This window comes from Ochotona princeps, chromosome 21, assembly GCF_030435755.1.
Source record: "Ochotona princeps isolate mOchPri1 chromosome 21, mOchPri1.hap1, whole genome shotgun sequence".
NCBI lineage: Eukaryota > Metazoa > Chordata > Mammalia > Lagomorpha > Ochotonidae > Ochotona > Ochotona princeps.
The window spans coordinates 24,155,722-24,183,355 of NC_080852.1; the positions used below are offsets into that span (position 1 = coordinate 24,155,722).

At 57.8% G+C, this 27,634-nt stretch overlaps 1 protein-coding gene across 7 annotated transcripts; it reads right to left on the reverse strand.

The window, feature by feature from the left end:
- Nucleotides 1-328: 328 nt before the first annotated feature.
- On the reverse strand, nt 329-27,305 carry PRKCD (protein kinase C delta). Of its 7 annotated transcripts, XM_058678380.1 has the most exons (20): nt 27,095-27,305; nt 23,837-23,906; nt 18,949-19,051; nt 13,060-13,182; nt 11,978-12,177; nt 10,832-10,892; nt 10,462-10,624; nt 10,336-10,367; nt 9,029-9,114; nt 8,675-8,804; nt 8,184-8,284; nt 7,304-7,481; nt 7,081-7,181; nt 6,751-6,924; nt 6,560-6,651; nt 6,139-6,201; nt 4,848-4,986; nt 4,515-4,703; nt 3,182-3,310; nt 329-998 (listed from the first exon to the last, which is right to left on the reverse strand). In XM_058678380.1, exons 4-20 carry the CDS (start codon nt 13,172-13,174, stop codon nt 843-845), a joined length of 2,109 nt encoding a protein of 702 aa, XP_058534363.1. In that variant the 5' UTR covers nt 13,175-13,182; nt 18,949-19,051; nt 23,837-23,906; nt 27,095-27,305; the 3' UTR covers nt 329-842. The 7 variants fall into 7 exon arrangements, with proteins under 7 accessions (XP_058534363.1, XP_058534362.1, XP_004581601.1 ...); XM_058678379.1 differs by lacking the exon at nt 18,949-19,051; XM_004581544.2 differs by lacking the exon at nt 18,949-19,051 and having other exon boundaries at nt 7,388-7,481; nt 27,095-27,304.
- Between the last annotated feature and the right edge of the window lie 329 nt (nt 27,306-27,634).

Consider the following 27,634-nt stretch of genomic DNA (forward strand, 5'->3'; position numbering starts at 1 on the left):
GGCCAGCACCTGAGTCCAGACAGGATGAGTGGTCCCCAGTCCTGCCCACCCCCACCCCACCGCCCCAGGGTGGGGCCAGGCCTTTGGCTTCTCTGTAATCCCCCTCACTTCAGAATAATAAGCAGAGGCTGCTCCCAGCTCTTCCTGTTACCAAACAGGGCCGCCCGGGGCTACAGGAAACCCAGAAATACAGACACATTTGCATGAAGGCCCAGGCAGGGCCATGTGTGTCTGTCTGTGGCTGGCTGGCCTGCAGCTCCCTCTCGACCCCCAGGGCAGGGGCAGCCACCGTCAGCTTCCTGGGACAAATGCACGTCCCCACAGCCAGGTCAATACCATGCATTGTTTATTCAGATGGGCGGAACGGAGAACCCGGGGGTCCGTCCCGCGGCAACTCCTTTCCTGGTCTTTTGCGATCACATGTACACACATACACACATACACACACACATATATATATACACATACATATCTACTTCAAAAGATCAACACGTTACCAGCCCCCACGCTTTTCTCCACTGAGCAATATATACAGCCTATCATCTATATAAGTATATATATATATAACATATATTTTCAATAGATAACTGCATTCAAGTCATGAAACACAGGATTTACAATTTCCCTCCTAGCATAGAGGAAAAGCAAATTCACACAAGTTCACAGAAGTACCATGACAGCCCCGCCAGCCAGGAGCCAGGACCCCTGAGGGGGCAGGGGGGACATGGTGGGGAACTGGCAGGTACACAGGCACGGAGGGGAAGGTCCGGTCAGCCTGTGTGGGGCTGGGGCTGGGGGCTAGTCCCTCAGGGTGGGGAGGGCAAGTGTGTCTGAGAGTCTCACTATGCCAGGAGGTGCTGCAATCTGGGGTTCACGAAGGAGAAGCCGGCAAATGGCGACTGGTCCATGGAGTCAATGAGAGTCTTGTCACTGAAGGACAGGCGGGCCTTTTCGTTCAGAAACTCCTGGTCAAAGTTGCTGAAGTCGCCCCGGTTTTTCTGTGGGCAGTGGGCACAGGTGGGTGAGTGGCTCCTGGAGCTCGCCAGGCCTGCCCATCCTGAGAAGGATCCCAGGGGCCAGAGCAAGCTCCACTGCAGGTGGAGGTGGGCACTGTGTGCCCAATGAGATGAGGGAACCTGGGGCCCACTAAGGCTGCCTGAGCATTTCTGGAGCCCGGCTGGCAGCAGTGGCCTCTATGCCCAGGCCGGCCCACATGCTGAAGTTGGTTTCCATGTATTTAAAGGTGTGAAAACATCACAGGGAGGGTGACAGCCATGACATTCCACAGGGACAGCTGCCTTGGGGTATAAATGCACCACTGTGTCAACAGACTGCCTATCCTGCTCCAACTGTGAGCTGAGTCTCCCAGCTGCTGGTCTTCAGGTCAAACTCAGCAAGTGCCATTAGTTTGGCCAGCACTGGGTTTTACTGGAATCTGAATCAAGATTTTCAAATACTTTTTTTTTTTAATCTGAGAGACAGACTTATGGTGTAGCAAGATAAGCCATCACTTGCTATGCCAGAATCCACTGTCAGAGCTCCAGATCAAATCCCAGCTGCCCTACTTCCCATCCAGCTCCCTGCTGATGTGCCTGGGAAAGCAGTGGAGGGTGGCCCAAGCACTAGGGCCCTGCCCAACCATGTGGGAAGCCTCAGTCCTAGCTACTTTGGGAAGTGAGCCAATGGATGGAAGATTTCTCTCCCCATCCCCTCTCTCTGCCTTTCAAATGAATAAATGAATACATCATTCTTTAAAGACAAAGAGACAGAGTTTTCATGTACTGGCTCAGTCCTCAGGTGCCTGAGGCTGGGCTGACGCTGGCAACAGGCGATGTGGTCCAGCTCTCTCATGGTGCCAGGGGCCCAGCTTTCTGGGTCATCTTTGCTTCCTTATAGGATCTACGTCAGCAGCAAGCTAGAGTCACCACCCACAGGTGGGATTCACACTCCAATGTGTTTGAACTGCTAGTCCAAATATCCAGCTAACATTTTAAAACTGGCAAAACAACATAAAGATTCAGGTTTCTGCCCTCTTTGGAAAATCCAATGACTCGTGCAGCTGGGATTTGCTGGCATACCCACTGTCAGTGCTGGGGTCCTTAGGGGCTGTGGGTCACCACACATGCCCTATGTGCTCAGCATGGAGCATCAAGTCCAGGGCTGTCCCCAGTGCTGCCTGCCTCACAGCAGGGCCAGCCTAGGAGGTATCCAAGTCTGAGACTCAGGGAGGGGCAGAGAAGTCCTCTAGCAGCAAAACACACACACCTGGGCCCAGCGTGTCCCAGGTGGGACAGTGTGCCCCAGCGACAGAAGGGGTGAGAGAAACAGCTGTGGTCCCTGTGGCCCTGACCTGCTTCCTCAGTGGCCTCTGCAGACTGTGGGCCTTGGGGCACCACTGCCTACCCTGATGCCTCCCAGCTGGCCTCTGTAGCCTTGCCCCTCGGCCCTTGTCACTCCCTCCCTGTGTCCCCCGAGGGAGCCTTGCAGGCTGCCCTGGCCTCCTGCTGCACTGGCAGAACTGGGCATGTGTAGCTGTGACAGCGCTGCTCATGAAGTCTGTTACCACAGATGACCCTCCGTGCACATTTCCGGTATTTACAGGAGAGCATATTGGATGGCTAGATGGATGTGAGGAAAGATGGAGAGATGCCCAGTCCAGTCCCCCGCCCCATCACTGGAGAATCTACACTAAGAGGAATCTGTGTGGAGGGTGTGTGCTGGAACAACGCGCTGGTCCAGGGATGCGTGTGACACCAGCATCCCTCACTGCAGCCCTGGTTTTGGGTCCCACTTGCTTTGCTTCTGTTCGAGCTCCAGGCTAATATGCTAGGGAAAGCAGAAAATGGCTACCCACGGGGAGACTGAAATGGAGCTTTGGGCTCCTGAGTTTAGCATGGGCTAGCCCTGGCTATTGCAAGCATTTGGGGAGGGAACTAGTGGATGGAAGATCTCTCCCTCTGTCATTCTACTTTTCAAAAAAGAACATAAATGCTTTTTTTTAAAGCCTAGATTTGTATGCAGTTTCTGGTGTTTGCTGAATGACTAACAGAAGACAGGTCATGACTGGGCATTCTAGGGGAGATCAAGGAAAGAGGTTTTCTGGGAAAGGAAAGCGAGGACAGACATGAGGGGCTGGTGCCAGTCCAGAAGACAGAACGGGGTGTATAGGGGGGTCACTTACCACTTTGGGCTTGAAGGGTGGCTCAACCTTCCGTTTCTCCAGCAGGATCCAGTTGATGGTCTTGAAGAAGGGATGGGCTCTGATGTTTCCTGTCATTCCCAGTCTCTTGAGTGGGTCCCTCTCAAACAGCTGCAACCCAGCAGGTGTCTGATTAGCATCCAGGAGTCGGGCCCGGCGCCGTGGCCTAGTGGCTAAAGTCCTCGCCTTGAAAGCCCCGGGATCCCATATGGGTGCCGGTTCTAATCCCGGCAGCTCCACTTCCCATCCAGCTCCCTGCTTGTGGCCTGGGAAAGCAGTCGAGGACGGCCCAATGCCTTGGGACCCTGCACCCGCGTGGGAGACCTGGAGGAAGAGGTTCCAGGTTCCCGGCTTCGGATCGGCGCACACCGGCCGTTGCGGCTCACTTGGGGAGTGAATCATTGGACGGAAGATCTTCCTCTCTGTCTCTCCTCCTCTCTGTATATCTGACTTTGTAATAAATTGAATAAATCTTTAAAAAAAAAAAAAGCATCCAGGAGTCAAGGGGAAGTGCATCCTCGGCAAATCCCCAGCAGGTGCCCAGGTGGCCCTGGCCAAGCACTGCAGCCCAGGCCAGGGAAGCTGGGAGCTGAGCTACCCTTTCTAGCCTGTGGTGCTCCATGACTCCTGGGTAGGGATGTGGTGGGCTCTACCGGTACAGCCCAGGTCACTTATTGAGTATTAACTATTGATCTGGGTCAGACCTGAATACCCTATGTATTTTCTTCCCAACAATTCTGTGAGGCAGCTTCTGGAGGTTAAGTGACCTGCTAGGGAGAGGCCAGCATCGTAATGCAGTGGGGTAAATCACCGCCTGGCATCCTATGAGAGCACTGGTGGCTCCACTTCCAATCCAGCTCCTTGCTAATATGCCTGGGAAAGTAGCGGTAGATGACAGGCCAAGTCCTTGGGGTCCCTGCCACCCTAGCAGGAAATCTGGAGGGAATTCCATGCTCTGGGCTTCAGTCTGGCCTCTCCCACTTGGGAAGTGAACCAGCAGGTGCAAGATATCTGTTTCCTCCCCGAGTTTCCAACTGTTCCTTTCAAATTGATGGATTTTTTTTTTTAATGACTAAAAAAGCACCTTAGCCAGTCCCAAGGCAGGGCAGGGTTCAGTCTCAAGTCTGACCACCTCCTGACCCTAGGCACTTAGTCACCATGCCAGGGTGATGAAGGGGAACCTGGTGGAAGGCCACGCCCCCAGGGCATCAGGCCCAGACAGGAGGATGCTGCCTTCTCACTTTCTTGCAGCTCCCATCCCCAGCCCAGCTCAGGTTTGGCCAGCTCCAGTCCCCAGCCCGGCCCAGGACCCTACCTTCTCCAAGATGTCCCTGGACTCTTTGGTGATCCAGCGGGGATAGTGCGGAGTATCCACACGGATGGATTCGAAGAGCTCGTCCTCATCATCCCCATGGAAAGGCGACTGGCCAATGAGCATCTCATAGAGCAGGACCCCAAAAGACCACCAGTCTACTGAGAACGTGTACTTTAGGCCCTGTAGGATCTGGAGCAGGGGTGCTAGGTCAGCAGCTCAGCAGCTCTCTCCTCTTCCCCTGCCTCCCCAAGTCTGAGCCCAGCCAGGCCTCTGCTTCCTGGGGAAGCCTTCCCTGGGCCACCCCGCAGAGACAGGGGCAAGGTGTCTGCCCACCTCAGGGGCAATGTAGTCAGGTGTGCCGCAGAAGGTGCTGGCCCGGTTCTCCCCGAACATGTTCTCCTTGCACATCCCAAAATCGGCGATCTTGATGTGGCCCTCTCGGTCCAGTAGCACATTGTCCAGCTTGAGGTCTCTACAGGGAGAAGGGAGGAGCTCCATCAGGGACTAGTTTCTCTCCTAACCCTGCTACCCACATGCCCGCCTTCAGCGCTGGAAGTCTAGGACCCTCTGCAAGGACACAAGGGAATGAGAAAGACAAGAGGGCTTGGAAGGTCAAAGGGGTGCTAAAAGCAGGTGCTCCAGGACCGGCGCTGTATGGTAACGAGTTTAGCCATGTCACCTACAATGCTGGTGCCCCCACATTCCTGCTCCTGAGAAAGCCATGGAAGAAGGCACAAGAACTGGCCCCTGCACTCAAGTGGGAGACCCAGATGGAGTTCCAGCCTTCTGGCTTCAACCTGGCCCAGACCTGGCGGTAAAGGTGCTCTGGGGAATGAGCCACTGGATGAAACCACATATGGGCACTCTTACTCTCACTTGCTCACTCTCTTTATGTCTCCTACAAGTCACCTACTATGTGCTAAATGCCAGACACGCTCTATCTTCCTTCTGGAAACCCATAATGAGGCTCAAAGATGCCGTGGCCCCTGTCCAAAGCCAGACCAGTCTGATTTTCCAGGGAGGTGGAGACTAATTCACACAGAATTCAGTACCTGAGTAGGTGAATTAATACACATGGGAAGGAGAACCAGAAATGGGGGCACATGCATTCTATTGGGCTTACTGGGAGCCTGGGCACAGGTGAGTGCAGCACATACATGCTTTACCCACTCTGGGTCACAAGGAGTGGCTATGCACTCACTCGATTACACCTCTTGCCCTAATCTTGCTGGTGGGTGCGTCTTATCCTACCATAGCCTGGGCCCATCATCTACCAAGTGTAACCCTGCACTAGCGGTCCCTTCTGGTAGAAGCTGACCTCGCTTACAAGGCACTTCAGCGAAGGACTGGTGGGCCCAAGGGAGAAAGTGCTGCCAGCACTGTCGTGGCACCAACAGCACAGAACACAAGTCCCAGTTCCTGAGGCTAGGCCAGCCTCAGCTGAGGGACCCTGAGAAGTCCTAGCAGGCAGTGGGAGGGTTAGGCAGACACTCAGGGACAGACAGATCCCCAAATGGCACTAGATCCACAGCTAGGCTGGACCCTACTCGGGACATCTCAGACACTGTGACAGGGCCATTGCTTCCCCCGTTGCAAGAGCCACTCCCCAGCTCAGGGTCTGCACCTGTAGATGATGCCTTTTTTGTGTAGGAACTGAAGTCCACAGATGATCTCAGCTGCGTAGAACCTGCAGGAAGGCGAGCCATCATCAGGAGGGTCTGTGGGCCAGTTGGGTCTTTGCCCAGGGCCTCACACTCGCACCCCTTGGGTGGGGCAGGAATTACTGCAAGCAGCTCTGTGGACCATAGGACTGGAAGCCCAGGCAGAAAACTACCCAGGGAGAGCTCGGAGGAAGCCACTCTCTACACAGCTGGGGGGCACGCACACAGGGAACATCACAGCACCGGACTTGGGTGACCCCACACCAACCCAACTCAGCACAGGACTGGCTTCTTCAGGGAGCAGGAAGGAGGGCCAGGGGTGGAGACAGAGTGGCCAAGGGCCCTTGGGCCAGGGTTCCTCCCACACTCAGGGCCCCAGCGTACATGGCCCGGTACAGCTCGAAGCGCCCTTTATCCTGGATGTGATACATCAGGTCTCCCCCGTTGAGGAATTCCATCACAAAGAACAGGTGTTCCTGCAATGGGTGGGCAGGTGGGGCCAGTGAGCAGGGGCAGAGGGCCAGGGGGAGAGGGGTTGGGCTGTGGGGCTGGAAGGGACAGGGCTGCCGGGGCACCTTGGTCTGGAAGGTGCAGAAGAGCTGAGCGAGGAAGGGGTTCTCAGAGGCGAGCGCCAGCACCCGCTTCTCCACCATGGTGCACTCCACGTCATCGTCGACCAACACCACATCCTTCTTGAGGACTTTGACGGCAAAGAACTTGCCTTTGCCCTTGAGTTCTGCAAGCATCACCTGGTGCAGGCAGGAACACTGGGCAGGGCAGGCCGGGCAAAGGCCATGGCCACCCAGCCAGGAAGCAGCTCAGTGAGGGCAGAGGGTGGGGTGGGAGAGCAGGCGCCCGCCTCTGGGTCCCTTAGCTACCCCAGAGTCGCAGACACAATCACTTACCTTCCCAAAGCTGCCCTTTCCCAGGACCTTGTGGAAGGTGAAGTTGTCCAAGTGGCAGGCGTGCCTGTCTTCCCAGATCTTGCCATAAGTCCCGCTGTTGTCTGGCCAAGACAGGGGACCTCAGACTCACATCTCAGCTTGCACCACCCAGCTCCTTCCTTGGCGGTAGGGAGTCCTGGTGTGGGCCTCACTCCCAACCGGGGTGGTGCCTCCTAGGACTCACTGGGCAGTGGGAGAGAGGATGGACCCCATTCTGAGCTCTTGTGGGGGACAGAAGTATCAGCAGGGGTAGGGGCCCCAGTTTCACCTGGGGCATCATCCCCAGAGACGCCTTTCTTCTCGTAGCTCTGGTAGATCCCCACAGGCTCCGTGGACACTGAGTCCTGTCTCCGGGTAGATTTCTGCAGAGGGGAGACAAGGGACCGGGTCAGCCACCATAGTCAGGACTTCTGTGTTAGCAGCAGCCCCAGCTGTAAGCCCACCCTCAATACTCCTGGGGGACAGCAAGGACAGCCCCAGCTTGAGTCCACCCTCAGCACTCCTAGGAGACAACAGGAGCACAGCCCAGGACCCCAGGCCAAGTGTTCTCTCTCCCCACCTCTTCCCTCTAGCAGTATGGCTGGGCTTCGTGGTCTGATCACAAATCCAAGTTTTAGCTTTCGAAGCCTACTTTCCCAGTCACTTACAGCAAATTTGCATTTATGGTAACTTCATTTCTCGTTTACTCTGCCAATTTTAGATGTCAAGCTCTATCCACATCCAATCACACATGCGCTCCTATTCATCCATACACTCTGTATACATTCAAACATACACATTGCATATACACTCCACACGTATGTACAGACACACATGTGTACAATATTCACCCCCATACATACATGCACACCCCACACAGGTACATATACTCACCCAAATGCATATGTACTCCCAAACATACACACACACCTTTTTTCGCTCAAACTGTCCCAACACCCAACCCTGGAGTCCCCTAGTTCACCCTTATACCAAGAGCAGCTGCCGTAACACTTCCTGTGAAAATAAGTCCAGCTCCTAAATTCTTGGATTAGCCCTGTGTCCAGGGTCCCATGGCACCTGCCTACCTGGCTGACTTGGTTCAAGGCCTCAGCCAAGAGCTTCTGGTTGATGCCACAGAGGTTGGCCACCTTCCCCCGACACTTGTGGTGCACGTTCATGCCGCAGTCTGGGGTGAGGGAGAAAGGGCTTGGGCAAGGGCAGGGGTTTCAAAGGCAAGGGTGGGAAGGAGGTGACGGGGGCAGGAGACAGGAGGGCTTAGAGGTATGTGGAGGGGGAGTATGCTGTGGGTATGTGAACCCATCACCAGTGTTTTGAATCTTCCATGATTTCAGGAAAAAGCAGAAGATTCTGGGACAATCTAGATGAGCCCAGGAGGCCCCAGTTAGACACCTCCTATTGACCTGTTCCTCACGGGGATTCTCCAGGTTCTAATCCCCCTCCCCGTCCCCTCCAGCCTCCTGCCCACAATTTACACTGGAGACCAAGGGGCACACACAGGAAACCCCACCCCTGTTGTCTGCACGAACAGAGGTGACCCAGGGTGGCAGGCACACACCTTCGCATTTCATGCCCTGCTTCACGATCCCCCACAGCAGGCTGCCACAGTGGTCGCAGAAGGTGGGGCTCATGTAGTTGTGAACCTTGAATCGGTGCGGCATGTCGATGTTGAAGCGCTCTTTCTGGAACTCGGGGGAGGTGGAAGGGAGCATCACGGGCAGAGGTCACGGCCACGGCCAGCCCTGCCACTCCCTGGCTGCACCCCCAGCCGGAGCAGGACACACAGGATGGAGGAAGACCGAGAGAAGTGGAGCCCCACAGGAAAGAGGTGGGAGAGCCAGGAACTTCCCGCCACCCACCCACTGGGAGAGTCCCTGGCGGCCAGGCCGCTCAGCCCCTGGTCCCAGCTCACTATGGTATCCCGGCTGTTGGCTGCTGTGCCGGTGCACCGGCCGATGATCTTGTCAATGCATTTCTTGTGGATGGCAGCGTTACATTCTTGAAGAGGCAGAGATCCGGGCACAGGAGGGGGATGGGAAGGTACCAGAAGGGACAGAGACTGTGAGCTGGCGCCACTGGCCCAGGCCAGCCCTCTACACAAAGCCACCGTTCTCCCTAACCGCCCACACCCTCACCCGACAGAGGCCTTGGGCCCAGAGTCCCGAGTTTTTTCTACTCCCGCCAACTCTTGCAGGAGGGGCCTGGGAAGGCCGAGCCAGGGAGGTCAGGCCAAGCTGCGAGCTCCCAGTGGGCAGAAGGCGGCTGGAGCAAAAGCTTCACAGTCAGGAAAACAAAAAGAGAGGGGCCCCCATTCCATCTCCTGCACTCCAGACAGCAAGCTGTTAATAAGCTCTCTCTCAAACAAGCATCTGACACACACCCATGAGACACCTGTCCATGCAGATGACCCATGCGTGACAGGATTCCTTACACTGAACGCTTACTGTGCACCCACATTTTATCCCCATTTGATCCTCACAGTAACCCTTTCAGCCCTAGTTTATGGACAGGGAAATTGCACCGCAGAGAGACAGAGTGAGCTTGTCTAAGGCCTGCAGCTAGGATGTGGCAGAGCTGGGCTTCAAGCAGCGGACCGCAGAACCACCTGTGTGTGGTGAGACACCACCCAGCTGCACACACACACACACACACACACACACACGCAGCCAGCGAGAGTGCTGGCAAAGGTCTCCTAACTGCTTCGTGGAGAGCCCCATGTCATATGCCTAACACACATCTGGCAAGAGATTCAGGGGGACTGGCTTTGGTGAGGGTCCCAGCTCTCTCACCAGAGCCAGTCTCACCACGCAGAGTGGTGCTTGTCAAACAAGCACCTGTGTACACACATGCACAGACATGTAAATGTGCATACACAGATGTCTACAAACACATGACATCCATAGATCTGTCTACACAGACTGACTTGTACAATCTGCACACACACATACAGATGTGCACATAGACAGTAAGCAGACATACCTGCACACACACATGCACAGACCTGTGCATTCACATACAGAAATGCAGACATATGCAAACACACTGATATACACACACACTCACATATAGACACACACATATCTGTGCACATATGTACACACCCAGACTGACGTGCATACACACAGACCCTGCCCAGAGGTGCTGGTCCAACAACACCTGGGGGCATGTTGACTGCATGTGCACAGGCTGAGGCCGAGGGAGAGAGGCAGAGACACTTACGCCTGCATTTGTAGCCTTGCTTGTTGAGACCCCTGAAAGGCAAGTCCCGAACAGGGAGTGTAAGGGGAGAGGGGACCCTGGTGCATCCCGGTCAGTGCCGCCCCAGAGGGCAGAGCCAGGTCTCACCAGACGAATTCCTTGCACACAGAACAGAAGGTAGGCTGATTAAAGAAGGTGGCGATGAACTCATGGTTCTTGATGTAGTGGATTTTGGCCTGTTTGATGGCCCCACGGCGGTTGATGGTCGACAACATGCCTTCGTCCTCCCCACGCAAAGATGGTCTGCAGTCTGGGGGAGTGTTGCAGAGGGGGGAGGTGAACCTTGCTTCCCAGGGCGAGGGTAGCAGCCCTGCAGTCCCTCCCAGGGTGGCCCTGGATACACTCAGGGATGGGGGAGGCTGCTTCCCTAAAGCCCCAAAGCTGGTTTTGGTCTCTGAACCCAGCAGGTGAGCCAGCCTCCAGTGCCCAGCCCCAACGTCAAAGGAGCAGGTCTCACCCCCGTCCTCCAGGAAATACTGCACAGACATCAACACCTTGGCCTGGGGCTGCAGGTCCAGCTGTCGGAGGCAGGGATGAACAGTAGGAAGGTCAGTGAGGGCGGGCCTGGGCCAAAGCAGACTCAGAACCCGCCCCCATGGTGGGTCCCTGAGGCCGAGGGAGCCCCAGAACCCTGGCCGCCCAGTCTGTCTTGCCCAGTGTGGGCGGGGCACCAGTCCTAAGCCCCACCCCCACCCTGCCCCCCCTCGGGGGGTATTATTACCTTAGGGGAAGTGAAAGGGTCAAGCTCACACATGGCCCAGGAGCTGAGCAACAGGGGAAACCCCCCACCCCTGCCCCTGCTGCCCCCAGTGAGGATCCGAGAACGCAGGCAGCCAAGTTCACGTGCACACGCAGGGAGACGTGGACCCCTGCTCCTTAATGCACCCCACAGCTCCCCTCTGCCCCGGAGCTCCTCACACAGAGACCAGATGGTCTGCAGGATGGGGCCCAAACAACGACCCTCTCAGCTCTCCCAGGCCACTTCTGGAGGTGGGTAAGAGGAGCAGAGAGCACACAGCCAGGGCCCCCTCTGCCTCTCTCCCAGCCGGGCACCTGCCCCCGCCGCTGGAGGCTGACCTAGGGCCTCTGCAGGTCACGAGGCCTTTTCGGTGGAAACACCGTTGGCTGTCATGGCCCACGTGTAACCCCAGGGGGTTCTGCCGGTCCTGTGGCCGCCAAACGCCCATTTGCAGCTGCCTGAGGCCGTGCAGTCACACTCAGGTGCAGGTGAGTGGGACAGGCCATCAGCTTTCCTCTTCCCTCTATCTCCTCAGCCTTCAAGATAACCGGGTTGTCTCCGAGGCCTGCCCAGGCTCGGAATGTTTGTTAAGATTCCAAAAAGAACTGGGACAATGGGCGTCTCTGGGAGGGCAGTGGTCTGGCACTGGGGCATAGAGTCGTCCTCGGCTGCCCCTGTCAGCTTCTGCAACCAGCTTTGGTGGCTGCTTACTCAGGGGACAATGACTCTGAGGGAGGGGGCTTCCAGAAGCTTCACCCTCCACAGATTCCAGCTGGAGCTGCGCTGGCTGGGAAGTTGTCCTGGCGCTCCCCAGGCCTGAGCACACGCACACACGCACACGCCCATGTTGTCCACAGCCCTCACCCAGAACTCAGCCTTGCCGTTGTTCTTCTTGCAGCGCTCGGCCAGCACTGACACGCCCACTGTCACCTCAGACACGGGCTCTTCAGCCGCCCGCATGAGCACGATCTGGATGACGCGGCCCTCGTAGATGTGGGCGTCAAACGACGATTTCCACTCTGGGTACATGGTTGGCTTCTTCTGCACTAGCGTCTTCCCGCGCTCTGCCAGGGACCGACAGGCTGGAGCCCCCGCCCCTCCATCCCTGTCCCAGCACCTCCCCAGCCTCCAGCTCAGGTGGAATCTGCTGCCTTGGCTGCCCTGGGGCCCCCTTGTAACTATTCCCCCCTCCCTGGGACACAGAGCTACTGCCAGGCCCACCTGGAGACCTGTGCTCTTGCCACAGGAACCACGTTACCATCCCCCTTCCCATACACTCAGTGACATCGTGGGGAGCACTGGCAGTGTAGACTGCAGCAGAAGGGAGAGCCTCACTCCGTGTAGGTGCACAGCACCTGGAGCCCTGCTTCTGACAGGCACTCATCCCCCAGGTAACGGTTACATCACAGCTGCTCTAGAACTACCTGCCCACAGTGCAGTGATCTGCCTCAGCCTAATGGTCAGGGGAGACTTCCTGGAAGAGGGAGCAGCTCAGCCGAGACCTGAGGGATGAGTAGGGATTTGCCAAATGAGGGCAGAAGCAAGAGGAAATAATGTGTGCTTCCTCCGTGAAGTCCTCCCTGACTCCAGGCTGAGATGACGCCTTCTCTGGGCTTTTCTGCCTACTGAAGTGTTGAGCTCCTCTGCTTGTCAGCCAGCTGAGAGAGCAGGGCTAGCTCAGGCCCTCAGTGCCCATCCCAGGGCTTGGTACAGATACACACATGTGCCATGCAAATTGCTGGGGGAACAATTCACAAAGCCATTCCATGAAGCCCACACTCCAAGGAGGGTTTGGTCCTGCCAGTGTCCCAGGTCCATAGGGGACTAAGTGGCCACTGGCCCCTGGGCCCGAGCTGAGGTTGGGAGCACAGAGAGGACAAGGGAGAGAAAGATCCCTCAGGGGTCCCAGGGCACAAGGCAAGGCCCTCCTCAGGCCCCTGCCCTACCTGTACTGAGTGCCTCCTTCATCTTCACGGCACAGAAGGGCTGGTTCTCCTCACTTTCGCCCTCCAGGGAGCCCAGCTCGTAGGAATTGAAGGAGATACGCAGGAAGGGCGCCATGGCAGAGCCTGTATGCACACGCCCATGCACAGGAATGAGCCCAGGTCACTGGGGACAATCGGTGAGTGCCTCAGGGCCCACAGCTCCAGGACTCTCACACCACTGGAATTGGTCCCCAAGGAATCTACAACGCACTGGCCACTGTGGCTCAAGCTGAAAACCAAGGAGCTTTATGTAAGTCTGATGTCCCTGGTGATAATACCGGGGGATGCAACCTCAGGCCTGCTGCTGGGTGCCAGCCAACACGCCCTGGAAGGCTGCCCCCTGAACCAGTGCACCCCATGCCAGAGGCAACTTCTCCACTCCTCTCCAAACCCTACCTGAGCCCTGGAGGCCCTGGGGCTGGGGCGCTGAGACACTCAGCCGGGCAGCCACATGATACCAGCTGCTGATCAGATAAGTGAGGTTAGGAGGAGCACACCCACTTCATAGAGGGGGAAATTGAAATTCCAAGGTCAGACCAGAACAAGTGGTCAGGTATCCACCGACTTAGCACCCACTTTGTGCCAAGCTGGGAGTGGGAGAAGGGGTAGTGATAGATTCTGCCTACACCAGCGTACCCAATCTTTCTGAATTCAAGCCCCACTCAGTCCAGTGCCTCCCACCTCCCGGAAGGTCGTTTGTTTCCAGACCAACTCTCCCAACGTGAAACTGTAGTTTAAGATCCAACATAAGGCCCAGTGTGCTTTGCTTGGGTTCCACACTCCCCGGTTCCTTGTCGTCCCCCAAACCATGATGGGACAAGAGCCCTCTTCGGTTGTCATCTGCAGAGAGCATTCAGGAGTACAAGTCTGCACATCCGGTGCACTCAGACACCTGCAGACACTGGCTCCCACGAACGTAAGCACACACACACGGACTCAGTCCACCCTGAACGCAAACCGGCACTATAGCCAAAGCTGACTTGCACCCACACACTGCCCATGTGTGCATGCACACCTAACAGTGGCCTGGAGATGATTCCTCCACAAGGCAGTCAGAGCACCAGGTGGGTCTGCTGGGAGCTCTCAGGTCAGGTGAGCTCACAGGGAACTCTGACCTCAGCCTGCCCAGCTCAGTGGACCTGGCTAGCCCTCGGATACCAGCAGCCAGAGCAGCCAAGAGTAGCCAGGAGGGGACTACAGACCCTGCCACAACCCCTGCCTGGGCTTGGCTGCCACTGGGTGGGTGTGAGAGAGAGAGAGAGGGTACACAAGCTCACGCCTGTGGCCAGTTCCCAAAATCTTCATCCTGAAACCAGCAGGTAGGTGCCAGGTGCCGGAGCCAGGGCACTTATTTGCACATAAGCATAACCCCTTGGTGAACAGGGAGGGGGTGTTGGCCATGGGCTCCTGCTTGGGCTGGTATAGGGAGGAATGTGTGTTTATGTGTGTGGGGTGCAGGCTGGTGTGACAGGTATGTGTGACAGCGAGCAGACACAGGGATGAGTGAGTGCACCTGGGAGCCCTGAGGGGTAGTGGGCCTGTGCTGGGCACTGAGGGGCAGCTGCCAGGGCCAGGCCTCCAGCCTGTGCAGGGGTCTGGGTGAAGGCCCCAGTCGTCAGGTAAGGATGACACATGGTCCCTTCTACTGCCTCGCCTGGCCCTGCTGGCATACACTGGCCCCAAGGTCTCGTGCTTCTGGGTCGGATAACCTAGAAGCTCAACTGGTACCCTGGGGACCTCGGGCATGAGTGCCCAGTGAGAAGAGACAGAAGAGGGTGAAAGAGAAGTGAGTGTCCTGTGGGGCCCAGGGCAGCCCAGGAGGCAAGATCAGAGGCCAGGCTGCTTGGGCACACAGCCACATGCCTGTCCGACTCTGGTCTCCCCATCCTGCTGATGGGGAGCAGCCCCCTCAAGAGCCTGAGAGGAAGCCCTGGTTACTGGCCCACTCCTCATAGAGGCAAACCAAGCCTCCAGAATATCTGGAAGCTCAGGTCGGAGTCCTAGTGCACCTCCTTCCTCTGCCTCCCTCTGTCCTAGCCCCAGAGGCCTGCAGGGTGCGGGGCTTCTGTGGAGCCTGCCTCTTAGGTGAGAGAAGCCCCAGGTGGGCAAGGCGGGATGCAGCCCTGCCAGCAGCAACTCCCCCACCCCAACCCACCCTACCCCCAGCCCTCCATGGCCACACTTAGAGCAGCTGCTCAGTGAGAAGCCACTGGAAGGAAACCACAACCACAACCACAGTGGGCCCAGGCCCCAGCCCTAAACCTGCAGAGCCAGGCCACAGTGCCATGAAGACAGGAGATCCGTGGCCTTCATGGGCTACCACATGCCACCCGACAGTAACCCTGGTCATATCACCCCGTCCAGCGTCCCAGGGCTAACACTGAAGTCATGGGTCCTGGCCAGCTGCTCCCACTGCCTCGGTTTTCAACTGGACCCCCAGGCCCAGACCACTCTGGGGGGAGAGAGATGACAAGTCAGCAACTGCTTCCACCACTGTGTGACCCTGAGTGACTGCGTTCGTGAGCCTTTCTGGGCCACCGCCCCACGCCATGCACAGCAGAGTCAGGGCCTGGTCCCTTTCCTTGCAGAGTTTCAACAGCAGGGGTGAGGCAGCAGCACAGGAGCAAGGTGTGCCCACTATTTATAGCCCCCATGCAAATAGGCCCAGACCCATGGGCTCCCAAGTTGAGCCACTGTCTCAGCCTCAGACTCACAGCTGCTCTGCCGGGCCCTGGGGTGGCAGGGGCTGGACCCCAGGTGCTCCATGGGAACCAGCTCTCTGGAGGGGAGGCAGCTGACACCAGCCAGGCCCTTGCCAGCTGCCTGCGGGCTCTCAGCTTCCACTTCCCTGGCCCTCTGGAGAGACAGACGCCCAGAAAGCAGACAGCACAAAGGGTGCAGATGTGAGCCTCAGCTCCCTCTCTCCTGGGGAGGACTGTCCTCTCTCTTCCGGGCGCTCTCGATGCCCACGCAGGCCCTGGAGGTAGGATTCACTGATGAATAACCCAAGGGCCAGGCAGGTTAAGTGAACAGCTTAAGGTCACACAGCTAGGATTTGGCAGGCCTGCACCTAGCCCGCCTGACACCTCCAAATAGATGGAGACGGATCAGCGAGCTCAGAGCAGCCCACACAGACACACATGTGAAGGCAGAAAACGAGGGTAACAGGGAGCCTGCGCTATACTATTCACCCTTTCCCCTCACCCTGGCTGGGCCAGGCCTGACCTTGAGGACTCCCACTCGTCCATCTTTTTGCAGAGGGAAACCCCAAACTGCTATCTTCCTGAAGATCTGGAGAAGGCAGGGTTGTCCTGGCTCGCAGGCCCAGGGATGAGCGTTATCGACCCTGCTCCCCACTCTGCCCTCGGCCTTCAGCCCCGAAACCAGGGATGGCCACGGCCAGGCCAGGGAGAGTGGGACACTTCCTCTGGGACAACTGCAAGGCTGTTGGACAGTCCTTAGCCTTCCCAAGATGATCAGGAGGACTCCATGGCCAGAGCTCCAAGGCATACAGGGCAGACCTCACAAACGTGAGCTCTGCACATCACACATGCGCTGTGGCGGGGTGAGAGACATGTGGCCTGGGAGGCTCCCACCACAGGGTACAGGAGTGTATATTCTTCCTTCCTTTCTTTTTCCTAGAGATTGTGTATATGCATGGATTCATTTGTTTACTTATCTGAAAGGCAAAGTGACAGAGAGAGAAGAAGAAAAAAAAACTTATATGCCCTTATAGCTGCAAAAGCCACATCTGGTCCAGGCAAAAGACAGGAGCCTGGAACTCCATCCCAGACTTCCAGGTGAGTGGCAGGAGCCCAAGGACTTGGATCCTCAGCTGCTTTCCCAGGGGCATTGACAGGGAGCTGGATTGGAAGTGGAACAGCTGGGACTTGGGATACACGTGCTGCCAGCAGCAGCGGCTTAACTTGCTACGCCACAGTGGATAGTACCCAATAATGCATTCTCTGGTATATTGACGCCATGTACAATTTGCTTTAAATAATGTTGCCGGGCCTGGCGCCGTGGCCTAGTGGCTAAAGTCCTCGCCTTGAACGCGCCAGGATCCCATATGGGCGTCGGTTCTAATCCCAGCAGCTCCACTTCCCATCCAGATCTCTGCTTGTGGCCTGGGAAAGCAGTCAAGGATGGCCCAAAGGCTTGGGACCCTGCACCCGTGTAGGAGACCTGGAGGAAGTTCCTGGTTCTTGGCTCCTGGCTTCGGATCGGCGCAGTGCCAGCCGTTGCGGTCACTTAGGGAGTGAATCATTGGATAAAGGATCTTCCTCTCTGTCTCTCCTCTTCTCTGTGTATCTGACTTTCCAATAAAAATAAATAAATCTTAAAATAAATAATGTTGCCAAAAGAAAACCCAAGAAGCCAAACTGTGTCCTGGCGGGGCCTTCATAAACAGGCATGCCCATTGCTCACCTTTCTGACTCTGCCCAATGGGCCAGTGATGAATAAAGGAACGAAGACAAGCGGCTCTGCAGGGACAGGAAGGCACGTGCTCAGAAAGAGGAAGCAGGGCTGGCCTTGGCTGGGGGAGATGGGTGGGTGGCAGCTGGGCTGGCCCTGCAAGGCTGATGTCCCCAATGGTCTGCCCAGATGGAATCACTCAAGGGGGCTGGAGTGGGAAAAGGGTCCCAGTCCAGCAAGAGCTTTGGAGGTGCAGATGGGGCAGGGATAGCGGGCCCCATCCAAGGCCTGCCCCCACCAACCCAGGGCTGTGCCCCAGCCTCCAAGGACAAGAACCAGACCTACGGTTAAGGTCATGGACAAGCTCGGGAAAGCAGAGGACCCTCCTGCCACCTGTTCCTCCTTGACCCTGTCCTTACACTGACCAACTACACTGACCAACTACTACCCAGGGACTCCTCCCCAGTTTCCTCCAGTATCCCTTCTTGGCTCTCATTACCCCCCCCCCATCTTCCCTCAACTGGATTCCTCCTGGTTCCCACTGGCCTTGGAGAAAGCACAGACCTGAGCCTGACATTCAGCAGGGCCCTGCCTTGTTCTCTCCCTCACGTAGCCATCCCACCTCTGACTGATCTGTGGCTCACTTTCAAGCCCCAGGGTTTTGCATGCACTGTGTCCTTAGCCACAATGTGGTCCTGGATTTTCAGTATCCTTCCTGGAGTTCAAAGGGACAGCCCTGGGGGATGCTTGCCTACTCTCCAGGCAGCCAGCTACCTGGCCGGAGGCACCTGGGCTGGCTGGCTGGCGGGCAGCTTGGCCTGTGCCCCAGCCTTATCTGTCCTGTTGCACATCTGACCCTCAGGGTCTAGCTCATACAAGTACCATTATTGCCTTGTATTTGCAAAGGAGATTCCACCAACTTAGGACTCCTCTAGCGCAGAGGAGGGAGAAGGGAGGTTTCCTCTCCCAGGAAAACACACACAGCAACAGTTCACAGAGGGCCCACCCACAATCAGTGAACACCATGGCGACTAAGACACCCCAGCCTGCTTGGGGACAGTCCCAGGAACATGTGATAATTCCAGGAGCAGGGGGCCTTCAACCTGAGGGATGGGCAGGGACGTCCCAGCCCAGAGTCTCGACTGCCTCAGCAGCCAGTCTTGGCCTTGTGGGAGCCTGAGGCTCAGCCACAATGTGGGCTTCAGGTCCTCCCAGGATCTTCATGGCAACCAGCACCTGTGAGAACCCCAGGCTGGGAAGCAGGCATGCAGGTCTGTCCAAGAACAACCACATGCATGTGCACACGTGGGCACGTCAACAGCCCAAACACAGTGACACAGGAGGGGTTCAATTGAAGCTGTGCATGCACACACACACACACACAACATAAACACATACCTCCATTTGCATACACACACCCACACCCCCACTCACCAGTTCTCACAGTCGAAAGTTATCCAATCCCACACAGACCACACCTGACCACACAGGAGCCACGTGCACACAGGATGCCACAGGCCAGACTGCACACACGGGTCCAGAGAAAAACACTCCAGCCAGTAAGGCTCTCCCACTGCACCTGCTTGGAGTTTGGCACTGAGAGAGCCCTTAAACCAGCTTTTTGTACCATAGCCCCAGAGCATAATGAGAGGGTAGGGTGAGAGGAGGAGGGGCGGAGGACAGCTGGGCGGAGCCAGGCAAGCCTCCTCACAAAAGGAGGCCAAGAAAATCTTCCTGGGCCAGAGCAAAGTCTAAAGTGTGTAAGGAAGGGAGTGGGCGGTCAGGCACATCACAGGCAGGCCTCTGCCTGCTAGCCAGCCGCCTGCAACACCCTGAGAGGAAGCCAAGCAAGGCAAGGACCAGGACTTGTGTGCAGCAAGGACGAGGGAAAGACTGGGACCTGAGTAGGTGGGGGCAGGCAAGCTGGACACTGCACACATGACCTGCACATGGTCCAGGTACACCCTACAGAGTACCAGAGAGGTCAAGTGATCCAACCGAAACCAGCCAGTCAGTGGGGCAGACCCAGGGTGTGCAGCAGATGTGGGGTTGGGGGAAGGAGACATGGATTAGCAGGAGGGACTGGCTCCTCTGGCAGCCTCCCATAGCTCCCCAAGCCCTCTCCATGGCTCTTCTAGCTCCTACATTGTCCGTGGTGTACAGCTTCAATGTGTCTGCCCCTACAAACAGGAAGCTGCGCCCCCAAGTCTCAGGCTAACAGGGTGTCATCCACCTTCACAGTTTGGGAAGTGATTCGGCTGGGTCAGGCTGGGAGGGTGGAGCTGCCCCGGGGTAGCCCTGGTTGAATCCCAGTGGCTTCAGAAGCAACCACAGGCAGACAAGTGTGCATACCCCAACTTGGCAGGAGATGCTCAACTGCCTCAAACTCCACCAGCAAGAAGACCCTGGGAGGCCACCTGGGCTCCAGGGCCCATATCAGGTGCTGTGCCCTTCTACAGAGGGTCTGACATGGCAGGGCATGGGCCGGCAAGGGGCGGGGGGCGCTGCATGGGTCTCATTCATATTTGGAGCCCTGCTTGCGGAAACACTTGGCCAAGTCACTCTGCTGTCCTCTAAGTGGGGAATGGCCTGGCTGAGCCCAGGCCACCACCTGAAGGTAGTGACAACACAAGGAGGCCATGGCCGTCATGCCTGGCCCTTCCTTCCAATACCCCCAAACAGGGTCCCCCGCTGCTGGACAGCTGTGAGGGCCTCCACATAGGGCCAAGTGGATGTCCTTCTCTGTCCCCCCCACCTCCTCTGGCTTGACAATGGAAATCTCTACAACTTTCCACTCCCCTTCCTGGGCCCCGCGGCCCACACTTCAGACACCCGATCTGGCTGCTCTGCTGAGCCTGTTTATCCAATATGGCCAGGGACATGATCCAAAACTTCCGGGGCTGTTGTGACAACAGCGGCTCAGCCGCCACAAGGCTGCCCTCCTGGAGTCTTGGCAGATACCTTCGAGGGACAGCAGCAGCCACGTTGGGCTTAGGAGGGGCAGGCCTCTTTCTTGAACTCCAGACTCATGGCCCCACCTGCTCCCTGACCTCACCTGCTGAAGGATTCTAGAAGCCTCCAAGCTGCTGCTCACTACAGCCCCCAGAGGCCTGCATGTGCTGTTCCCCAGAGAGGGCCACACTTGCCTGCTGTCACTCCTGCCCACGTCCCATTACTGTCTACCTCTTCGGTCTCCTGGGGGCCTCTCCTCTCCACCTCTGCCCATCCTGATCTGTCACAGACACCAGCCAGGGCCCTGACAATGATAAAGCAAACACCAAGCACCATCATCCAGGCTGCTGCTATGTGCCCCGTCTGACCTCCTCAGAAGCTGCCTTCCCCTCACTCCTGCCCCAGCTCTTTCAGTTCTCTGAAAGCCCAAGTTCCTCCCCACTTCCTAGCTGCTGTACTTGCTGTTCTGTCTCCCTGCCCCCACATGGTGCTTCCTTCCCATCCCTCAGGGCTCACATGAAGGTCCCCTGATCTGACCATTTCACAGATGAGGCAATCGAGGTTCAGAGCAGTCACTCTTGGGTTCAAGGATACGCAAACAGTAAACAGTAAGCAGAGATTCAAACTGGAGTGTACCTGACACCTGCTCCCAGGTCTGTGAGATGCCCTTGTACACTCTAAGCACTGGCAGGTCTACAGCCCTCCCACCTGCATGGCCCAGCCCACTGCACGACCACCATTTGCCCCTCTAGAGCACAGGCTCCCAGCCTCCTGACCACAAACAGCCGAGCCCAAAGCTCAGCCCAACCCTCCGCGAGTGCCCCGGCACAGGCAGACCTGGCCACCAGCTGCCACCTGTCAAAGATGTGCAGACGGATGGGGTCAGGCTGGTTTCTAGCTCCTGTGCTCTCCTCTATCAGTTCTGGATGCCTGCCCCCTCCTGCAGCCAGAAGACTGACTCCAGGAGTCCAAAGGGTAGGCTGCCTGGCAGCCTGGCTTCCCATCCACCCCCTCATGCCCCAGCCAATGCTCCAAGCCCAGGGCACAGCAGGGGCCGGGGAAGGGAGGGGCAGCAGGCAGCCAGTCTCTGCAACTCCTTTCCCACATCCATTCATCCCCAGGGCTGTTTTTCTCCCTTTGAACGGGAGGGAGGCAAAGAGCAGCAGCCACCTGGGCTGCTGAGTGGGCACAGCTGCTCCAGGCTGGCATATCTTCCTCAGAGGACTTGGGACCCTGTTGACCCACCGCATCTGTCCCAGTCCCTGGCATTGCTCAGTGAGGATGAGCGATCAGGGACCTGGCTGTCCGGCCAGGCTCTGCCGTAACCCTGTGACCCTGGGCCCCCGCCATGGGTACTGCTCGCCACCAGTTCTGGGACAACTGCCCTGAGCTGAGTGCTCCATGCTCACACAGATGTCCTGGCTCCAGGATGACACTGTGCCTGGCATAATGCCAGCCTCTTGGCACATATGAGCCATTCCTTCTGGCACCACCTCACCAAGGTAGATGCTTATCATGACCTCATTTGTCACACTAGGAAACTGAGGCACTGAACATCAACGCTCGTTTCTACAGCTGCACGGAGCTGCCAAAGCCCTAAGGGCCAACAGAGCCACCACCACTCCCAAGGGGGCCATGGCCACCCAGTTCAGAGCCAGGTTTATGAGGGCCACGGAGCTTTGGCTTGTCCCTCTCCTACAATCCCCAACAAAGCTTTGCTGGTCAGCCAAAGCCACTGGCCAGACGCTGCTGCCCTCGGCAGACCAGGCAGGGGCGGGACTGGCCGGGCGAGAGGGCTGGTCAGTCCCACTCAGAAACCACTTCCTGGGCAGCGTGAAGGAAGTGAACCTCCGGAAACGCCTGGGACGGACGCCTCTCCCTGGGGCCCAGGCCTTGGCAAGTGGACAGATGGTCCCAGGACCAGAGAATCCCATCTGCTCCCCAGGCCCCAGAGCGCGGCATCCCGTCTTTCCAGCCAGTGGTGCTGTGAGGGACAGAAGACCTCCCCCCACTAGCCGATGCGTACCCCGGCCTGTGAACTAATAGCCCACTTCCTCCTCTGTGGCAGCAGCCAGAATTGCTGCCCATACGGCACAGCTGATAGGGCCCCTCCCCCACGTTCATGACCCCTGCCTCTCATCTCCTTGCCAAGCCTTGATCAGCCTGCGGGGCCTACAGCAGGTGGGCAGGGCAGCTGCTGCCAGCCTCCTTGGAGCCCACTGTGGTCATGACTATACCAGGGCTCTGCTCAAAGTGGTACCATGCAATGTATGGGTAGGCACTTAAGTGCATGGGCGAGCATCAGGGTGCACGTGAGCATGCCCGTGGGTAGCTGCCTACGAGTGAGCACCTGCATGCCCCCCCTCCATGTAGCGTGAGTACAGACACCTGCAATCCGGGGGAGTGTGGCCAGTGAAGCCTGCTTCCTTCACTGCGCGTGAACACACACAGGTCTAGGCGGGCTAGATGGAGGAGAGCTGAAAGTGTGCCGGCGCCAAAGGGGCTAACTCAACTGCTTAGGGAATGAGGTATGCTTCCACCCCCCAGGACAGTGAGGCACACAGCACTTGTCCCCCTACACCGCACGCAGGTTTGAGAGGGAGCTGAATAAACACAAGACACGGTGAAGTCCCTGCCCATGTTCTGTCCTAATGCCCACCCCAGAGTAGAGGCCCCTGATCTCCACTCCCACTCTCCACCATTCCCAGCAGAGCTGGGAGTGGGGGTACAGTGACGGGGAGAGGGGGGACCCCAGCCCTATTGCTGTCACTCCCCAGACTCCAAATGCCCTTGGCACTGGGGAGCTGGGCCCTGAGAGGAACACACAGGGTTATTTGCATTGCAGTAGGGGTTGCAGAGGCCAGGCTGGTCCCAAAGGGAGACTTCCAGCTTTCTGAAGGAACCGGGCATGCCCTAAGGGCCCTTGAATCTGGAGGCTGGGGACATGGAGGGGGAAGTGGGGCATGGGAGAGAACCCCGCTGCCACTCCCAGCCAGTGTCCACCCACTGGGGAGTTCAGGGTGCATCTCAGATTCCTCATGCAATGAGGAACAGAGCTTGAGGCTGCGGAGAGCTATCCTGCTACCCAGCCCTGGACTCCCTACTGCTTCACTCTGACTCACCCAGAACCTGCCACTGCTCCTTTGCCCAAAATACTTGGGGTAGGGGCAGGCTTCTGAGTTCTGAGGCCAAAGGTGTCCCCAGGCCAAGTCCAGGTACCAGGCAGCAAGGCCCATCCAGGCAGGGCACCCAGGCCTCACACCCAGATCAAACACACTGCATACACCATCCCTGACCCTATCTAGTCCCCCAGTGGAAGGGGAAGCCACCCCTGCACGCTGCCCATCAGTAGGAGAGGACCCAGTCCTACCTGGCTGGTAGTCCTGGCTCCCACTGCCACACACCTACCACCAGGAGAGGCAGGCTGGGTGTCCTCAGACCTGCAGGAACAGGAGGAAACAGCTGAATCAGCAAGCACCATCAAACAGCCTCTCCTCATCACCCAGCCCTAGCACGGTCTGGCCTGGCCTGGCTCTGAGACCACAGGACTGGCTGGATTGTTTTTCTCATCTGTGAAATGGGGTGTTAGGACAGAACTTTACTCAGGTATCAGTCAGCTACATGCTGATTCTGGGTTAGGGGCTGGGATACTGTATCCCTGCCATGGGAACATTTCCAGGTTGGCAAGGAGGTTAAGAGAGGCAGAGTCAAGGCTGTTGCTCCTAGCCCTCCAGTCTCAGGGAGGTTGCCCTGCAGGTTCCGGAGTCCAAAGAGGCATGCAATCAGGCACTACCACATTGTGGCCCAGAGCGATTCCTCTGAGCCTGCTTTTGAACCGGGGAGACAATTAGCAAACACCCTTCTCCCCAGTAGATCTGCAGCTCTTGTGATGTGCCTGCCAGCTCCTATGTTGGACTCAGAGCGTCAGAGCAGGGATGTGCACAGGCATTACATCGCCACTGAGGACATGGGCTTCCCACAGCAAAGTGCATGGTTTGAGTCCTCACTCCTTTACTTCTGATCCAGCTTAGTGCAAAAGCGTGGCCTGGGAGGCAGCAGATGAGGACCCAAGTCCTGGGGTCCCTGCTCCACCCATGAGTGAGTTCTGGGATCCTGGGCTCTGTGTGATCCACACTGGCACAGCCCTGGCTGCTGCAGGCACTTCGGAGGTGAGACAGTAGATGGGAGATCTCCCTGTTCTCTCTCTTTCTCTCTTTGCCTTTCAGATAAAATATGGGACTGGGTGGTTCTCACGTTGTTACTGTGCCCATTATAAAGCTAAAAATACCTGAGGCCTCCAGATGCTACCTTGAAAGAAGAAATAGCAAAGGTAGCAAGGTTTGCGGGAGGGTCTGCAGGCCTGGCTGGGCTTCTACAAAGACCCCCCTTTTCATAGGGAACCCCCCTTCCCAGCTGGAGACCCCATCACCATCCCTTCGGGGCAGAGGAACCCTCAGGCTTTCTCTTTTTTCTCTGGGCTTTAAATTACTTTTTTTTTTTTAAGGATTTATTTATTTTTATTGGAAAAGCAGATATACAGAGGAGGAGAGACAGAGAGGAAGATCTTCTGTCCGATGGTTCACTCTCCAAGTGACAGCAACGGCCGGAGCCAAGCTAATCTGAAACCAGGAGCTCCTCCGGGTCTCCCACACGGGTGCAGAGTCCCAAGGCCCTGGCCGTCCTCAACTGCTTTCCAGGCCACAAGCAGGGAACTGGATGGGAAGCAGGGCCGACAGGATTAGAACCGGCAACCATATGAGATCCGGGCGTGTGCAAGGTGAGGACTTTAACCACTACACTATCGTGCCGGGCCCTAAATTACTTCTAATTTTAATTTAAACTCCAATTAGCTGAGCCAGCTAAATGGTGTCAGTGCCTAGCGCCAAACCACCTCCCAGCATCCTCTCCCACCACCACTGGTACAGACTTGGGTGGGGGGTTGGCAAGGTGCGGATTGAACCAGACCAGAAGCTGACCAATTCTCCCTCCTGAAAGTGGGGATGACAGGAGGCAACACAGGCAGGAAATCAGGTAGGCCACTTTCTGGGCTTTCCTGAGCCCCAGCTCCCCAGCACAGGGGAGACCAAGCGCTGCACCCCTCCCACAGGCCAAGACCAAGAGGGCATGCACCATGGGACCAGTAGCTGTTCCAACTCTGGCCATTCCACAGCACAGGAATCTAAACTGGGGTGAGGCCTGTCTTGGGCCTCTGGCTCTGAATGCACACCACGCACAAGATGAGCTATGGCCTTTGTGGGCTCTTGGGGACAACATAACAAACCCCAAGCCTTGTCTGAGGCAGGCTGGTGCATGCGGTTGCACACACGCACACACACAAACATACAACACTTTCCAGGCCTCCCCCAAGCTCACATGCCTTCCCTTCCAAAACCGTCATCACACACCCTTCAGTCCCTGGTGCTGGTACCCACACCCAGCCACTCTCAGTTCCCTGCAATCAAAGGCTCCCCATCACATGCTGCCAGTTTCATCCTGTCACACACGCGTGCCTTGCACCAGAATGCCACCAGGTACAACAGTCCAGACACCCCCACATCACGCCCACAACCACAGTGGCCCTCTGCCAGCCAGTCCTCCACACCCCAGCTCCATCCCTGGCAGGAAGAAGGAGGAAGCCCAAGGGACTAGTCCCCTCCCTGGGTGACCAGGTCAGCCTGGGCACAGCGGGAGGAAGAATCACAAGTGAATACATACATACACACACCTCTCTCTCTGACACCAGGGGCTCCCACCACTAGCCTATCCAAGGCTCGCATGGCCAGTGGATCCCTGTGATACATGGAGCATTGCAACTCAGGACCCCTATACGCAGCGGACACATCAAGTCATGGTACACACATGCACACACAGTGACAAAGAACATGCAAAGAGACAGATACATTACACACACCCACGCCCAGACACAGGCGCATGCTAAGGAGACAGGGTCCTGGCACACGGGCTAGGGGCAAGAGGCCCAAATCCTTCAGACTGCGTTCAAGTCGGGGGCTCCGTAGGACTCCCCTCTCGACACCGCGAGGCAGCTGAGTGCCGGGCGCGCATTTACCTCCCCACGGCTCCCTCTACCTCCTCCCCCAGCCGGCTGGGGCCCCAAGGGGAGTGGCGTCTGGGTTTGGGGGAGGGGGGACCGATCGCACTAGGCCCGGGACCACCCGGAGAGCCGGGCTCCAAGGGGACGAAAGGGACAGGGCGGATACAAGGATGGGGTGGCGGGAAGGGACGCCGCCCCGCCTGGAGCCCGCTGGAGACAGACACTGAGGTAAAAGTGTCGGCGCCAGGAGGCGGCGCCGCGCGGGTCGCGCCGGCCCCCCTGCCCCAGGGGCGGGAGGGGAAGCCCGGCGGGTGGTCCGGCCTGGACCCCGCAGCGGGAACGCTCGAGGAGGGGATGGGTGACGGCGGGGCGGGATCGAGGGGGCGACCGAGCGAACCCGGGGACTGGATCGACGCCCTGAGGGTGGAGGCCGGGAGCCGTCCGCGGCGGGACCTTCGCCGCCGGCCACAGCTCAGTTTCTGAGCTTGAGAAACGGGAACCCAAGCGCGGAGGGCTGGGAGGGGCGGTGCGCCCCGGAGCCGCCCGGATCCCGCGCCGGGCCCGACTCTCACTCACCTCCGGAGCACCGCAGGCGCCAGGGGGTCGCGGCGCCAGGGGTTGCGGCTCCCGGGCGCGCGTGGACGGGGTCTGATCGGGACCCACCACGGGCCGGCGAGGCGCGGCCCCGGGCCTGGGCTCCGCGGACCGACGCCAAGGGTCACTCCGGGAATCGGAGCTTGCGGCCGCCTCCCGCACCCGCGCCGAGGCACACGGAAGTGTGAGGGGGCGGAGCGGGGCGACCTCACCCAGGTGCCGGCCTGGCCCCGCCCCGCCAAGTCCACGCCCTCCCGAAGGCCCCACCCCGTCGGAGGCCACTCCCCACCCGAGAGACGAAGGAGGGGGCCTCCAGCCTTGGAACTTTCTGGGCCCCACGGGTCACTCGGCAGTGTTGACCTCGCTGTGCTGTGCAGCGGCCTCGTGCCCTAGCCCGCCGTGAGCACGCACGTCAGCCTTCTCAGGGGGAGGACGCGGAGGCCATCCCGGGCGGTCGCCCCACGTCCTGGGGCAGGCAAGCAGGCAGGAGCCGGCCGGGGGTGGGGGTTCCCCAGTTCCACA